This window comes from Ursus americanus, chromosome 30 (genome assembly GCF_024610735.1).
Source record: "Ursus americanus isolate L20-20 chromosome 30, mUrsAme1.1.p, whole genome shotgun sequence".
Lineage (NCBI taxonomy): Eukaryota > Metazoa > Chordata > Mammalia > Carnivora > Ursidae > Ursus > Ursus americanus.
Genome location: NC_142156.1, coordinates 11814299 through 11830768, shown reverse-complemented (window position 1 = coordinate 11830768; position 16470 = coordinate 11814299). Strand labels below are relative to the sequence as shown.

At 46.9% G+C, this 16470-nt stretch overlaps 1 protein-coding gene across 1 annotated transcript in view; it reads right to left on the bottom strand.

Annotated features, from left to right (window-relative positions):
* KSR2 (kinase suppressor of ras 2) overlaps positions 1–16470 on the bottom strand; it is a 389319-nt gene that overhangs the window by 222122 nt on the left and 150727 nt on the right. The window contains exon 4 of the mRNA XM_087857306.1: positions 8639–9152. Coding sequence (XP_087713432.1) covers positions 8639–9152 — 514 coding nt within the window. The remainder of the gene's footprint in view (positions 1–8638; positions 9153–16470) is intronic.

Here is a 16470-nt window from a genome sequence, read left to right as displayed (position 1 = left end):
AGGGCCCCTGGGAGCTACGTGGATGGAGCTGTTACAAGAGCGACTGCCCCCTAAGTCAGGATGGCTCTCACACCTCCTTAATGTGGGTCTCATCACCTTGCTCCTGAACTGCCACTGGGAGGTGGGGGCAAGGAAGTGTAGCCCCTGAGGACCCACAGAAAAGACACCCAAGGCGCTACCCTGCTTCCTCCAAGGTCAACCTAATGCCAACTGTGACCTATATTAATCTCGTGTGTCTGAATGCTTAATTAGACCTAAAAGGACCCCTTGCATGAGCATGGCGGAAGCCTTCCTTTTAAATGAATATACTATTAAACTGAGGGCTTCAGAGGGGAGGGGGGTGGGGGAATGGGATAGGCTGGTGATGGGTAGTAAGGAGGGCACGTATTGCATGGTGCACTGGGTGTTATATGCAACTAATGAATCATCGAACTTTACATCAAAAACCAGGGATGTACTGTATGGTGACTAACATAATATAATAAAAAAAATTAAAAAAAATAAATGAATATACTGTTATATACAAACTCATCATTCCACTGGTGCCCTTACAAATCCACTAGAGTTTGTTATAATAATCAGCACAATGATCTATAGGTATGTGTCAGTGAGTTTGAGTGTTTGCATGTAATTAGTTTTTTTTTTTTTAAAGATTTTATTTATTTATGTGATAGAGAGACAGCCAGTGAGAGAGGGAACACAGCAGGGGAGTGGGAGAGGAAGAAGCAGGCTCCCAGTGGAGGAGCCCGATGTGGGACTCGATCCCGGAACGCCGGGATCACGCCCTGAGCCGAAGGCAGACGCTTAACGACTGCGCTACCCAGGCGCCCCTGTAATTAGTTTTCTAAGACAAACAAAAAGATCCCTCCTGAAATCCTATGTACGTAATTAGCCTGTTGAGCAAAGCCTGTTCATACCAGCTACAAATGATATAGCCCAGGCCACAGACAGAATCCGAATTCGCTGGAACTAGAATGAGGATGAGTGTGGGTCTCATCCAGCCTGGCTGCCTTGCTCGCTGGCCACCTGAGGGTTTTCACGCACTCCCCCAGAACAGCAGGGGAGCAATGTATCATACCTAAACAACACAGAGGTCTGAGAGCGGAGGCATGCACAAAGGCACCTTCCAGATGTGCTTTGGGGAAAACAGAAGAATTTCTAAAAGGGATAAAGTGCGAGAAAGTCACAAATGGAATATTTATATTTATGCAGGACTGACAAAAGCAAGTCACATTAGTAAATGTATAGAGTATGGTTCTGATCATGAAGAAAGTAAACTAAATACATCGTATATGCACATACAAACACAATCTGTGTGTTTATGCAAGGATTCCCAGCAAAGGATTCCAGCAGTTCTAGTGTCTCTCTATGGCAAGAGGAAGGGTGACTTTGCCTTGTATGGCTTACACTTTATATTGCCTGTATTTTCAAAATAAAGATGTGTCTGGAAATGACTTCTTTTTTTTTAATTCATTCTTTCTCTTTTTTTATTATGTTATGTTAGTCACCATACAGTATTTCATTAGTTTTTGATGTAGAAATGACTTCTGTAATGAAAACAAAATTGTAATTGAAAATCACCTTGAAAAAGATTTGCAAAAAAGGGAGGGGGTTCACAATGGAATTCCTCTTGAATATTGAACTTCTCCCATGCATTTAAAAATGGAATTGGTTTTCAGAAATCCAACTTACCCTTCCAGATGCTCTCACAAGAGAAAGCAAGTCATTTGCATCACGGATGGGCAGACAGACATACAACTCCTAACTCACATAAGAATTCTTAGGTTTTTCCTTTTTCCCACACCGTTGGCCATGGGATCCCTGGACTGAAGGTAAGTGACCGAAATCGCTGAGATTGCACGGACTGAATTTTCCAAATGGCTGACGGTAAGGAATCGGTGTCAACTGATCCATGTAAGTGTGGCCACAAAGCGGGGGGGGGGAAAGAGTGATAAGGGCACTGGGGAGACTCTTGATACCCCCAATGTCTAAGTCTAACTGTATCTGTAGGATTATATCCACAGAGCCGTGTCAGTGTTTTTCAATCTTTTTTTTCAGTATGACTCTCTAAGGAAACGTTTTGGATTTTTGTTTTAATTGTTACCCCTAACCCCCGATGAAATTTTAATACTACAAATATACCATATATCTGTTTATGTAAGTGGTTCTTTGGAGGGCTACAAGCTATTGTAATATCAGGTGGGGGTCTTTTTGTTTGTTTGTTTTTTGGTTTTTTGTTGTTTTTTTTTTTTTTTTTTGCCTTCCTGCACCAAGAACTGATTTTGCTCCTCTGGGCATGATTTCAGCCCTGTTGAAAAAACACTCTGGGTACGTATGTTATGTGTATATACATTCTATATACACACATATACATACATACATAGAAAACAAAGGACCAGCATATACTTTCTACTTTCTTCATCAATTTCCTGTGTTGTCTCAATTTCCATAATAATCACGTGTTACCTTTAACGGGTGGGGCAGCGTGGAAAAACAGTCTTTTCTCCCCACGTGAATGTATGTGTGTATATGCGTGCGTTTTAGTAATGCCATCTAAGTAAAACCACACACTTAGCTCAAATGCAAAAAAAAAAAAAAAAAAAGGAAAAGAAAAGAAAAGAAGAAAGTAAATAGGACTTTGAGAATGAATACTAGGCAGGAAAAATGGTTTTGACTAATATCAGTCATAGTATTTCTGGTATTTTCCAGCATACCAAGGCTCCCAATGGAGGTGAGAGATGTGCTATGGCTAATATTTTCTTTTCTTGCCATGTTTTTTCCTAGAAATGCCCATGGTATACTATTGGGGACAGGCTTGGAATCCAAGCAGACCATCTGATACACACCACCATGGGTATGCCGAGGGTAAAGGGTCTGAAACCTAGCCTTCCTCCAACCCGAAACCTACCAGGGTGTTGGGGCTTGAAAACTCACAAGAATCAATGGTCTCGAAAGACTCAGATCTGTTCAGAAAGACCTGTGACTATTGAAACGAGTCGCTTTATCCATTAAGGGCAAATAAAGGAAGACTTAGGACAGCCAAGTTGGCAACAAAGAACCATGCCCAGCAGAGGTACAGAGTTGAACGAGAGAAGAAACCAGACATGAAAGAGACAGACGAAACCAGAAATGAGTCGAGTAATTCAGGATAAAGGGCTGGCTTCTCAAACCTTCTCACCTAATCCCTGATGGGGTTTATTCTAGCATCAAAGCCATCCAGAGTAGAAAGAGCCCCCAGAGGGACGCCTGGGTGGGTGAGTTGGTTAAGCAGCTGCCTTCAACTCAGGTCATGATTCCAGGGTCCTGGGATTGAGTCCCACATGGGGCTCCTTGTTCAGCACGGAACCTGCTTCTCTCTCTGCCTGCTCTTCCTGACACTCCCCCTGCTTGTGCTCTCTCTCTCTGACAAATAAATAAATAAAATCTTAAAAAAAAAAAGAGCCCCAGAGTAAGAATATATGCGTGTGTACACACACACACACACACACACATAAATATATGTGTGTGTGTGTGTTTCACAAAATAACTCTAATAGTTAGCCTCCCTACATACAATACATCCCGATATCTAGCCTAGGCTATTCTATTTCATTTTCTTAATGCTGGTTGCAGCCCAGTAAAATGGTGTCATCATCCACAAATGGGTCATTACCACAGATTCAATAGCACACACGTATTCAAGAACCTGACGCCTCTGCTGCTTCCATGCCGTGAATCTCAGCATCCTGTGAGGTGAGCCAGGAGAAGCACCTTCTTCAAGGAAGTGTTGAAGTTGCTAAACTGGACAGAAGAACCCTGATGGGCAAAGCTGAACTTGGCCTGAATCCTGACAGACAATTTCTAAAACAGTTGACGGTGGACCAGTTGATTTGGAAGGCCTTGAAAAAGTAGGTGATTCAACCCTATCCAGACAAAGTAAATCCCTCGGGAGTCTGAGGAAAGGCTCACATTTAAAGTGTGGTACTGGCATAAAAATAGACACATAGGCTGATGGAAAAGAATCAAAGACCTAGAAATAAACCCAAGTATATATGGTCAACTAATATTTGACAGGGGAGCCAAGAACACTCAATGAGGAAGGATAATGTCTTCAATAAATGGCATTGGGAAAACTGACTATTCACATGCAAAAGAGTGGAACTGGATCCCTATCTCATATCATTCACAAAAATTAACTCAAAATGAATTAAAGACTTAAACCTAAGCCCTGAAACTATAACTCCTAGAAGAAACCATAGGGGAAAATCTCCTTGGTGACTTCTTTGGTTATGATACCAAAAGTATGAGCAACAGAAGCAAAAATAAACAGATGGAATGATATCAAACTAAAAAACAAAAAAAAAATCAAAAAATGAAGAAGCAACCTATAGAACAAGAGAAAATATTACAAATCTGATAAGGCATTAATAACCAAATTACGTAAGAAACTCTTCCAACTCAATAGCAAAAAATCATCATCATCATCTGATTTTTAAATGGGCAGATAACCTGAATAGACATTTTTTCCAAAGAAGACATACAAATGGCCAACAGATCCATGCAAAGCTGCTCAACATCACTTATCATCAGGGACACGCAAATCAAAACCGCAATGAGACATCACCTCACTCCCATTAGAATGGCTATTATCAAAAAGGCAAGAGATGATAAGTTCTGGTAGGGACGTGGGAAAAAGGGAATCCTCATGCACCACTGGTGGGAATGTAAATTGGTGCAACCACTGTGGAAAACAGTATGGAGGTTCCTCAAAAAAATTAAAATAGAACTACCCTATGATCCAGCCATTCTACTTCTGGGTGTATATGCAAAGGAGATGAAATTGCCATCTTGAAGAGATATCTGCACCCCCTTGTTCACTGCAGCATTATTCATAGTAGCCAACACATGGAAGCAACCTAAGTGTCTGTCGACAGATGAATGGATAAAGAAAATGTTACACACACACACACACACACACGTACACACACTGTGGAATATTACTCAGCCATAAAAGGAAGGAAATCTTGCCATTTGCAACAATGCAGACAGACCTTGAAGGGCATTATGCTGAGTCAAATCGGTCAGACAGAGAAAGACGAATACTGCATGACCTCACTTACATGGGGAATCTGAAAACATCCAGCATAGAAGCAGAGAGTAGAATGGGTTTTCTAGGGGTTGGGGGCTGAGGGAAATGGGGCACTGTTGGTCAAAAGATGAAAACTTCTAGTTATAAGATGAATAAGTTTTGGGATCTAGGACACAGCCTGGTGAATATAGTTAACACTGTGTTATATACTTGAAAGTTACTAAGAGAATAAATCTTGAATATGCTCACCCCAAAAAGATTCTGTGAGGTGCTGGAGGTGTTAACTACCCTTATTGTGGTATGATAATCGTTTTGCACTACCTCTGTGTGTTAAATCATCGCTTTGCACACCTTAAATGTACATATTAGAGCTAGAGAAAGCACCTAAAGGTCAGCCTTTCTCACTTCACCCCTTCCTTATAGAGCAAAGTTCACGTGTCCATAGAGCCTTCTTTCAAGTTCTACAACTCCTGGGGGTCAGCACAGGGAGGGGTGAGGGAGATGTGCCGTTGGGAGAAACCACAGCCTCAGACCATGAGTGGCCATCATATATGATCAGGCCTTCCACCTTGAAGACCTTGCCAGTGCCTTAGAAGGGAGAATCACCCTCTCTAGCACAGCTTCTGCCAGAGCAGACTACAGCCTAGGGCACCAAACCCAGTCAGGCACCAATTTTTTACAAATAAAGTTTTATTGGATCATCGCCATGTCCATTTACTTATCTATTGTCTACAGAAAAAGTTGGCCAACCCCTAGCTTTCCTAACTCTTTTTTGTTGTTGTTGTTGTGATAGATAGATAGATAGATAGATGATAGATAGATAGATAGATAGATAGATAGATAGATAGATAGATAGAAAGAAGGGAAGAGAACAAAGTTTATCATTTAACCATTTTTAAGCGTACAGTGTTGGTGTTAAGTACACTCACACTTTATACAACCACCATCCCCATCCATCTCCAGGACTTTTTCATTCCCGAACCTGAAGCTCTGTGCCCAGTAAACACTAATCCCCATTTCCCCCCCACCAGCCCCCGGCCCCGCCCTTCTACTTTCTGTCTGTGAATTTGCGTGCTCTCGGGTAACCCAGGTAAGTGAACTCATACAACAGCTGCCCTTTGTGACTGGCTTCCTCTACTTGCCATCCTGCGTTTGAGATTCATCCACTTGAAGCATGTGTCAGAATTTCATTCCTCTTGACGGCTGCATATTATTCCACCAGATAGAGGGGACACATCGCGTAGCCATTCATCCGCCGACGGGCACTTGGGCTGTTCCCACTTCGGGGCTGCTGTGAAGAGTGCTGCCTCCTGCCTAACTCTTGAGTCTCCTCCAGCATCACTTGCCTTGGTCCCTTAGCCACAGAGGCCTTCTGTCACCTTCTGTCGATTCCTCTAATGTACCGTGCCCCCTTCCACCTCTCGGCTGGAGTACTTCCCACGCCCTCCACCTCCACCCCTTCACCCTCTTAACCCCTCCTTGGCCGTCAGTCTAATCATCACTTCTGGGAACTCTCCGTGACCAGACTCTCCCTAGTTCCCCCACTCACCTCCCTGCCAGCTCAACTCGATCAGCTCTATCTGGCCACAAGCTCGGCTGGTGCCCTGAACTGCATCTTCAGAGCCTCTAACACTGTTTGTAATTACTGGACACAATCTTACAATATTTATGGTTATTTGATTAATGTCAGACTTCACGAGACCGAGGCTACGTCTTTGCTTCCCGGTATAGCCCACTGACTAGCCCAGAGCCGAGAACAAACCACATTCCATCAATTCTAAGACATACATATTTTTCAGTTTATCTCAGGATGCAGCTTACAAGCAATGTCTCAGATCCACCTGCATATGGTGATGAGAGCCCACGAGACTCTGGCTCGAACAGTGAAGACCCTTGCAGGCAGGTGCTACTCTGAACCTCCCAAGGGGTGACTGACGGCAACAGAAGGGGTCAGGTGTGAGTCCCAGAGGGTCCCGGGACCGTGTTGCAAAAGTAACAGATGACAGCCACGTGGGCTCTCTATTGCTTGAGACAGGAGGAAGGGAGAAGGTCTGAGATTGGGGCAGGCCTCCTGAGTCCCTCTACATACCTGCCTGGGATGGAGATCCAGCCTCGGATAAATTCCCAACTGAATGGGTACAGCTAGGGGGTGGGGGTCTAAAAATCCCTGAGAGCCTTTGCAATGTCACAGGAAGCCAGGGCCTCTGCACTTTGTTTCCTACAGGAGCCTGGGTCAGACACGCTGTCTCTGGCTGGCCTCAGCCCCCCACATGGGCCTTCATGTGCTGGAAATGCACCGGAACTCTCCCCACTGCTCCTCCACATCCTAGCTGCAGGATCTCAGAGCAGGGATCCAGGGCTCTGACACATAACAGGCGCCAAACTTAGACTCCCTATTGGTGTCTCCTAGCGAGATTATAAATTATCATTTTATGTTCTACACCTTAATGGCAATTTCGTTCAAGTGTACATATCAAAAACATGCCACCCACTTTGGAAGCCTGTTTAGCATTTCTTCCATTTTTAATACACTGTGAACCTCAAAAGAATGCAAGGGACCCAGGCGACCGTCAGCCTCTGAGGGGTCCTGCAGAGAGCTTCCTCATCCCTTCCGCTGTCTGGTATGTAGCTACAGATACCGTGTCACCCTCTGCTGGCAGCAAGATCCCCCCCAAACCAGAGCCAGGCACACACTGCACCCTACTTTGATGATGTTCCCCCTGGGTGCCTACAGGCCCACTCTAAGCTTCTGTATGAAGTCCTTTGCTCTGATAGTCTGGTTCCCCACACTCTGTCCCACCCCCAACCCCAAGCAGACCCGGCCATGCCTTTTCATTATAAGCACTAGCATGTCCCTCCACATGCTGCCCAGTACAGCAGCCCCTTGCCGCACGGGGCCATCGCGCACTTAGAGCGCAGGGAGGCTGGACGGAGATGAGCTCGCGGTGTAACATACACACCGGATTTCAAAGCCTTCATACGGAAAAAAGAATGCAAAATGTTTCAGTGTTAATATTTTATACTGATTCTATGTCACAATGGTAATATTTTGCCATATTGGGTTAAATGACACATATTATAAAAATACCACTTGTTTCTTTTCACCTCTTTAACGCGATACTAGAAAACGTGAGGTTAGGTCTGCAGCTCACAGCCCATTTCTAGGGGCAGCACTAAGGTAGAGCTGGCAGGAGCCAGCAAGCTCTCCCTGTCCAAGGGCTAGATGGCAAATGTTTTCGGCTTTGCGGGCCAGACCCAACTCAGCCGTGTGGCAGGAAAGCAGCCACAGACAACGCACACGGGAATGAACTTGATTGCGTTGCAATAAATGCAGATTTGGCCCCTAGGCGATAGTTTACCAACTCCTGCCTGCTTTAGATAATCCATCGCATAAGAAGGGTCATTTCTGGAAAGTGCTATTCATTTTCTCACAGGCCCTCCGTCAAAGGCCACCTTTCATTCAACTGAAGAAAAAAAACACAGGTACATTCGAGGCTCCCTTAACCCAGGGTGGTCCTGGGGCCATGAAGCAGCCCCTGGCAGCCCCAGGGTACCCACCAAACACACTTACTTGGGCGTGTGGGCCTCATCCACGCGGTGACCCAGCTGGAATTCGTGGGACTTGCTTCGATGCAGGGCCGTGAAACCTGGAATCAAGTGGATCAGCTTCCGGGAGGAGGGTGGTGGGGTCCCCGGAGGCTTCAGCTTGTTCTTCCTCCTCATGGGTGGTGTGCCAGGTGGGGTCACGGTGGTGACGATGTTGGGGGTGCGCGGCGGGGTACGGACGGCATGCCGCTGCCGGGGTGACGGGGGCAGGGAACGGTGGCCTGACTCCAGTGGCGGTGGCGGGCACAGACCGGGGTAGGCATCCACGGTGAGCCTGTCCACGTGGGTGTACATGGGGGCCCCGGGAGAGGGGCTGGCGTGACAGTAATGCTGAACACACTTGGTCTGGACCCTGGGGCTCTGGGAGAGGTGGGTGCGGATCCACGGGGTAGGCTCCGGGGGGCACACAGGGTTGTTCTCCTTCCCCGTCTCTGTGGTGGGCCACTGGATGGTCCAGTCTTGTTTGGAAAGGTTGCCTCCTGAGTTGGAACAAAGGAGCAGAGAGACAACACATAAGACATGAGAAAGCCTGGCAGGTTACATGGTACACACCTTATGGTGTCTGCACATTACAGTGAATACACCTTATAGCGTATGCACATCACACCCTATCCACGCCGCACTGTGTATGCACACTACCCCTTATGCACCTTACCGAGTATGCACATCACACCCTATCCACGCCGCACTGTGTATGCACACTACCCCTTATGCACCTTATAGCGTATGCACATCACACCCTATCCACACCGCACTGTGTATGCACACTACCCCTTATGCACCATACAGTGTATGCACATCACACCCTATCCACGCCGCACTGTGTATGCACGTTACCCCTTATGCACCTTACCGAGTATGCACATCACACCCTATCCACGCCGCACTCTGTATGCACGTTACCCCTTATGCACCTTACCGAGTATGCACATCACACCCTATCCACGCCGCACTGTGTATGCACACTACCCCTTATGCACCATACAGTGTATGCACATCACACCCTATCCACGCCGCACTGTGTATGCACACTACCCCTTATGCACCTTACAGCGTATGCACATCACACCCTATCCACGCCACACTGCGTATGCACACTACACTGCATACACATTTACATAAATTCATCTCCTCTTGGCCCCTCCAAAAAGAGAATGAAATCTCTTTGCTGACCCTCTCAGCATAATCTCCATTCAACAGCCTTGCCCCCCACTCTCCTGTGGCTGTGGAGCCCACAATTCAAATGTCCAGAAAAGCAAAGGAGTAAATTCTCGCTTTTTGAGCTTCCAAGGAGCCTACCTCCAGCAGTTTCAAGGTGATTTAAAGCATTTTCAAGGATAACCTTTCCCTTACAAAGCAGTTTTACTAGCGAGCCCCTATTTGAGATACATGAATTCTGTAGAAGTCACGTTCACCCCCAGTCACTCCCTGACCACTTATGCAGCCACTGCATACTTGTCCCAGATCTGCTGTCACTGTGGGCTCGGGCACACCTTCATCCAACACTTTGTGAATTGGCCAGGCACTATGCTCGAGAGAGGCAGAGCAGGGCACACCCAATCCAGGCTCTCTGGTACCCTAGAGTTAACGTTCTGTTGATGGAGAAACACGATAGATAAGAAAACACACTCATGAAAGGATTTTGGAGAAGGATGAGTGCCTGAGTGCTGGGGGCAGGGCAGGGGGGCAGAAGAGACGTGGTAAGAGAATTGGCAATGGTGAATGCGTGCCAGCCACAGAACACTACACAGCCGTGAAAAGGAAGGAACTATGGAGCACACAGCAACCGGGGTGACTTTCCAGACGACTGTGCTGAGCAGACAAAGCCAACCCCAGGTTACATATAAGATTTCATTCACATTCCGTTTTTGAAACAACCACATTTTAGAAGTAGAGGATAGATTGGCGGTTGCCAGGATTTAGGGATGGAGGACACAGGCAGGAGGGAGGTGAGTGTGGCCATAAAAGGACAAATGCAAGGGATACATGTAGTGTTGGAACTGTCCAGTGTCCTCATCACGGTGATTGTGAACTCACCCAGGTGATAAAATTGCACACACACTCACACACACACAGGAGTCATTGTAAAGCTGGGGAAACCTGAACAAGACCACAAGATCAGGAGGTTGCATTGATGTCAATAATCCGGTTGCAATGTTTTTTTTTTTTTAAATACACTGCCATGGTGAATGCCCTTATATATCCATAGTTGGCTTCAAATTATTACCAACTCATGGTCAGTCTTTTTTTTTTTTTAAAGATTTTATTTATTTATTTGACAGAGAGAGAGACAGCCAGCGAGAGAGGGAACACAAGCAGGGGGAGTGGGAGAGGAAGAAGCAGGCTCCTAGCGGAAGAGCCTGATGTGGGGCTCGATCCCAGAACGCTGGGATCACGCCCTGAGCCGAAGGCAGACGCTTAACCGCTGTGCCACGCAGGCGCCCCCGGTTGCAATGTTTTACTAGAGTTTTACAAAAAGTTACCAGATGGGAGAAACTGAGCAAACTGTACAAGGGATCTGTTACGGGCTGAATGCTTCCGCCCTCCAAAATCCTGCCGTTGAAATCCTAACCCCCACGGTGATGGTATTTGGAGGTGGGGCCTTGGGGAGGTGATCCGGTGAAGATGAGGTGTTGCAGGTGGAACTTTCAGGATAGGATTGGTGCCCTTACACGGAGTGGAAGACACAGGAGGTCCAAGGAAAGAAAGGCCATGGGAGACCGCAACGTGGCTGTCTAGACGCCAGGAAGAAGACCCTCAGCAAGAACCGAATCTGGAAGCACCTTGATCTTGGACTTCCAGCCTCCAGCACTCTGAGAAGTAATGTCTGTTGCTTAAGCCCCCCAGTCTGTGGTATATGTTAGAGCAGCCTGGACGGACCGTAACAGGATCACTCTGTATTACTTCTTACAACTGCAGGCCAATCTACAATTAGCTCAATAAAAATTTCAACTGAAAAAATTAAAAATAAAAGCATTGGGGGAGGGGCTGACTTTAGGTAGAGTGCTCAGCCTCCTAAAGAAGTGATATTTAAGCTGGCATCGAGGACAAGAAGGGGATTGCCAAGAACCAAGGACAGAGTATGGCAGGTGTGGGGCGAGGGAAGGAGGATGACAAGGACAAAAGCATACAGGTAGGAAGGGGTTCTTTTTGTTGTTGTTGTTAAGTCTTGCAACAGTTTATTAGGAAAAAAATGGAAGCATTAAAAAAAATCCCTGCTGGGGGCATCTGCATGGCTCCGTCAGTTAAGCATCTGCCTTCAGCTCAGGTCACTATCCCAGGGCCCTGGGATCGAGTCCCACATCGGGCTCTCTGCTCAGCGGGGAGCCTGCTTCTCCCTCTGCCTGCTGCTTCCCCTGCTTGTGCTCTCTCTGTCTCTCTCTCTCAAATAAATAAATAAATAAATAAATAAATAAATAAATAAATAAATAAATAAATAAATAAAATCTTTTTAAAAATAAAGTCCCCACTGTCTGCATGCAAGCTGGGGTTTTCAGCCTTGGTATAAGTTAAACCAAAAAATAAAAATAAAAAATCCAATCATGAATGAACATTTTTCACTCCTTTGCCATACTGGAAGGGCAAATATCAATGTGGTCTACGAGCGCAGACTCCGTGCTAAGAGATATAAAAGTGTAGGGGTCAATAATACCAAGTAGACAGGTTCTGAAACCATCTAAGTTACGGTAGGCCCTTTCCTAAGTCCCTTTTCAGGGTGCCTTTTCAAAGGCAGTGTGCCCGAGGCATGGTGACAATGGGCTGAGTGTCTCAAGGAGAGGCCAAAGGGACAGGCAAGGGACAGGCCACCAGGGCCATAGGCCAAACTGCAGTGTGGATTTAATGCCAAGGTCAGTGGGAAGCCAGTGAGAGTTTTGATACAAAGTTCCCTTCTCAAAGACCTTTTGGACAACGAGAGCCCGTGAGGGGTTTTGCAGGGCTCCAGGCGAGAGATGACGCTGCTCTCCACGTGGGTGGTGGCAGCAAAGACAGAGAGAAGTCAGTGGGGATCGCTGCACGACACAGCAGGACCTGGCGGAAGGCGATCGAGTGGGCCCTCCCATCACGGGCCAAGGAGGCGACAAGGGGCAGAAACGAATTCCAGCTCGCGGCCGACTAGCAATAACCATAATAATTACTATAAGGACCATAACAAGAGCTAATTTATAGAACATTTGACAGTTTACAAAGTGCTTTCATGAACACTGACTCACTGCCTCATTTTTAATTAAAACTACTCATTTGGTTATTATATATTCATTACAGAAAAATTAGAAAACTCAGATAAGGAGAAAGGCAATGTTGGTCCAAAGCCTAACCACCATCCCATTAATGTTTGGCTGTGGAGCCTGCCAGATGGTTTTCTGTGCATCTTTCAAAGAAACGCCATAAGATCTTGTTTAACGACTTGTCATCTGCTTTCTTCATTTGTTATATTAGGATCGCTTTACATCTTATCTAAGTTTTGTGCCTCTGTGTGCAAAGGGCCGTTTTGATCTCTACTTTGTAGATACGGAGGTGGATGTGCAGAGGTGAAGGTGTGCCCAAGGTCACACCAGACAGGGGAGATGGCAGCTTGGGACTCAAACCCAGGGCCTGGGCCACCTCCACAACCAGGGCCCAGGGGCATCTGAGACAGAGGCCTGGGACTCTACCAAGGACCCCAGGCCATCAGGGACGAGCCAAATGGGAATAGAAACTGGAGCGAGGGCTCATTTCGGACATGGGTCTCCCTTTTCCCTTCTCCCAGACTTTGCCAGAACATTCTACCAAAGTCACCATCACTATGGTGGTGTATAAATCTCAAATTTAGACAAACATGTTATTAACCCTGTGACTCAGAGCCAGCTCGGGAGTCTTATGACTTGGCCCTCTGTCTGGCTACCCACTTACTGGCTGTGTGGCCTTGGGCACTCATCTGACCCCTCTGAGTCTGCTTTATCACCTGTGAAATGGGACAATAGGGCCTGCCCCAGGGGAACAATAGGAGGATAGATGCAATAGCAGGAGTGATGTGCTTACTTAGCCCAGCACCTGACACAGGCAGGAACTCCATACACATGAGCTATGCATGCTGGGATTCTCAAGCCTGCCGTGATATGACGTTATCGCCCCTTTAAAGAATGTGCCCTCATGCTGAGAAGTGAACATGTGGCAGATGTGACCCCCACCCTGTGCGTCTCCCCAAAGCTGATGCTCGGAGGTGCTGAAGAGCTCTGAGAGCTGGGAGCAGACAGAATCCAGCCCCGATCAGCGTCTCCATCACCCGGCAAGCTATGGATTGGTGTATTTGCTCAGGAAATACAAACTCATTGTCAAACTAACCTAACTAAGACATGGATATGGGAGTAAACCTATTTTTTAAGTTATCTTAATCATACACTGCACTCTAAGGCCACAGAGAAGTACTGTGGGCATCGTTGCTATAGCTCTTGTCCCCACCCCTCGGGAACTGGAAAAAATATATGGGATTGGGACACGGAGAGATCTGGCTTACAACTCTGATACCACCACCATTGATAGAAATCTGTGACCCTGTATAAGTCACTTGACCTCTCTGAGCCTCAGCCTTGGGATCTGTAAAATGAGAACGATCATGGTTCCCTTGGGGGGAACAGTGAGGATGAAATGCATTCATTCATCCATCTGAGTATTTTACAAATATTTGGATACTTCTCATATACCAGGCACTGTTCAAGGCACTGGGATAAAGCAATGAATTCAAAAAAAAAAGACCAAGGTCCCTCACATGTCTTCACAGAGCACATGCTCTTAGTGGCAAAACAGAATAAAAGGGGAATGAACAAATAAATGATATAAATATTATCTATTAGATGCCATATAAAATATATTGTCTGTAACATATCAGTGGTAATAAGCTACTATGGAGGAAGAAAAGTGGGCACAGGTGCTGGGGGACAAGGGGGAGGAGGTGACAATGGACACAAGCAAATACTAGAGTGAGCGTAGACTACGTTAATGAGATAAAATGAGTCAGGCCAACGGCACAGAGCCTGGACCACCACATGCTGCAGACCGATGGGCAGATGACTGAGGGGGACGAAGACATCTATTCTGGATGCCGGGGACTCATCCAGTTTGCTTCTGAGGCACTCGCTGTGCCCGCCCCTGGGGTTGGGTGTGTGCCTCTCTCCTTCCCTCAAGATGCTCACCGTCTGGTGTGGAGACTCACAACGAAACAAGCACTCACTACAATTCCGCTCCTAGGTATCGGCCCAAAGGAAGTGAACACAGGCACTCGAATGCTTGTATGTGAATGTTCCCAGCGGCTGTGGGCACACCAGGCAAAAGGTAGAATCAAGACCAATGTCTGTTGATGATGGATGGATATACCAAATGTGGCATGTCTCTACAATGGAATATTATTCTGCCATAAAAAAGAACGAACTGCTGACGCATGCTACAATGGGACGCACCTCAAACATATTATGCTAAGTGAAAGAAGCCACACATGAAAAATCATTGCGTGTGATCCCATTTACGAAGTGTCCGGGATAGGAAACTCTCTAGAGACAGCAAGCAGATTCGTGGCTGCCAGAGGCTGGGGGGATGGGGGAGGGGGGAATGGGGAGCAACTGTTTCATGGGTACAGGGTTTCCTTTTGGGGTGATAAAAGTGTTCGGGAACTGAGCAGAGGCAGTGGTTGCACCATATTGTGAATGCGTTAAATGCCATGGAGCTGTTCCCTTTAAAATGGCCATTGTTCTGAGCTTCACCTCGATGAAATAAATAAGTACCCACAATGTGGAACAGGGAATCTGATGTCAGAGACAGCGCAGGTTTGTGAGAGCAGAGGCCAGCAACCCAGCTCCCAGGGGAAGGGTAGGGAAAGGCATCCTGGAGGAGGTGGCGTCGATGCCCAGACCTTGAGGTTGAAGGAGAATTCACCAGGAAAGCAATGGAGTCAAGAGTGGAGGAAGAAGGGTGGAGACGGGACAGCAGGGTCAAGGCCAGGAGATGATGGGACAGGTTGAGTACAGAGGACTACAAGGAGCTCGGTGTGGCTGGAGCTATATGGAGGGAGGAAGCAATTCAGGCTGAGGCTGGAAAGCAGGGTGAAGGAGGACCATCTGGGGACTTGCTCTCCTAAGTGCAGAAGGATATTGAGGGGGGGTCAATATGACTGATCCCCTGTGGCTAGCGTCCCAAAAGGAGGTGGTCTCCTGCGGAGCTCCTTCAAACCTGCAGTAGCCAACGGCTCACGGCCCTCAAACTGGGGAACAGGCAGGGCTGAAGTTCTGCTCTGCCATATCATGCAGCTGTAAGCTCAAGCCTGGGACCCTAGCCCTGTGGTCATGCCAGGGGAGGGACCGGCACTTCCCCCAACTGTAACTGATTGCAGCCAAGTTCCTGCCTGGCCATACTGCCATATCCACAAGACTTGGGCCCTCAAACCCCTGCTCATGCCAAGGGAAGGACTGGATCTCCCAACAGGCAAATGCTGAGAAGTGGTTTGGGGCTGGAGGCCAAGGTTCTGCCATTCACATCATTGTTATAACCCAGCCCCTGATTACACCAGGGCAGGGCTGGTGCTTCCCTCATCATGTGGCTTAAAAAATCACATAGCCCATGGGGTCCATTTGCCAGCAAGTCTGTTGGAGCCCAGTGTGCTGGCTCTGTCCCTTTGTGATGAAAGTGGGCACAGGCTGTGTGGGCAACCATGCTTTTTTTTTTTTTTAATTCCAGCATAGTTAACATATAGTGTTATATTAGGTTTGGGTGTACAACATAGTGATACAACATTTCCATACATCACCCCATGCTCATCACCACCTCCTT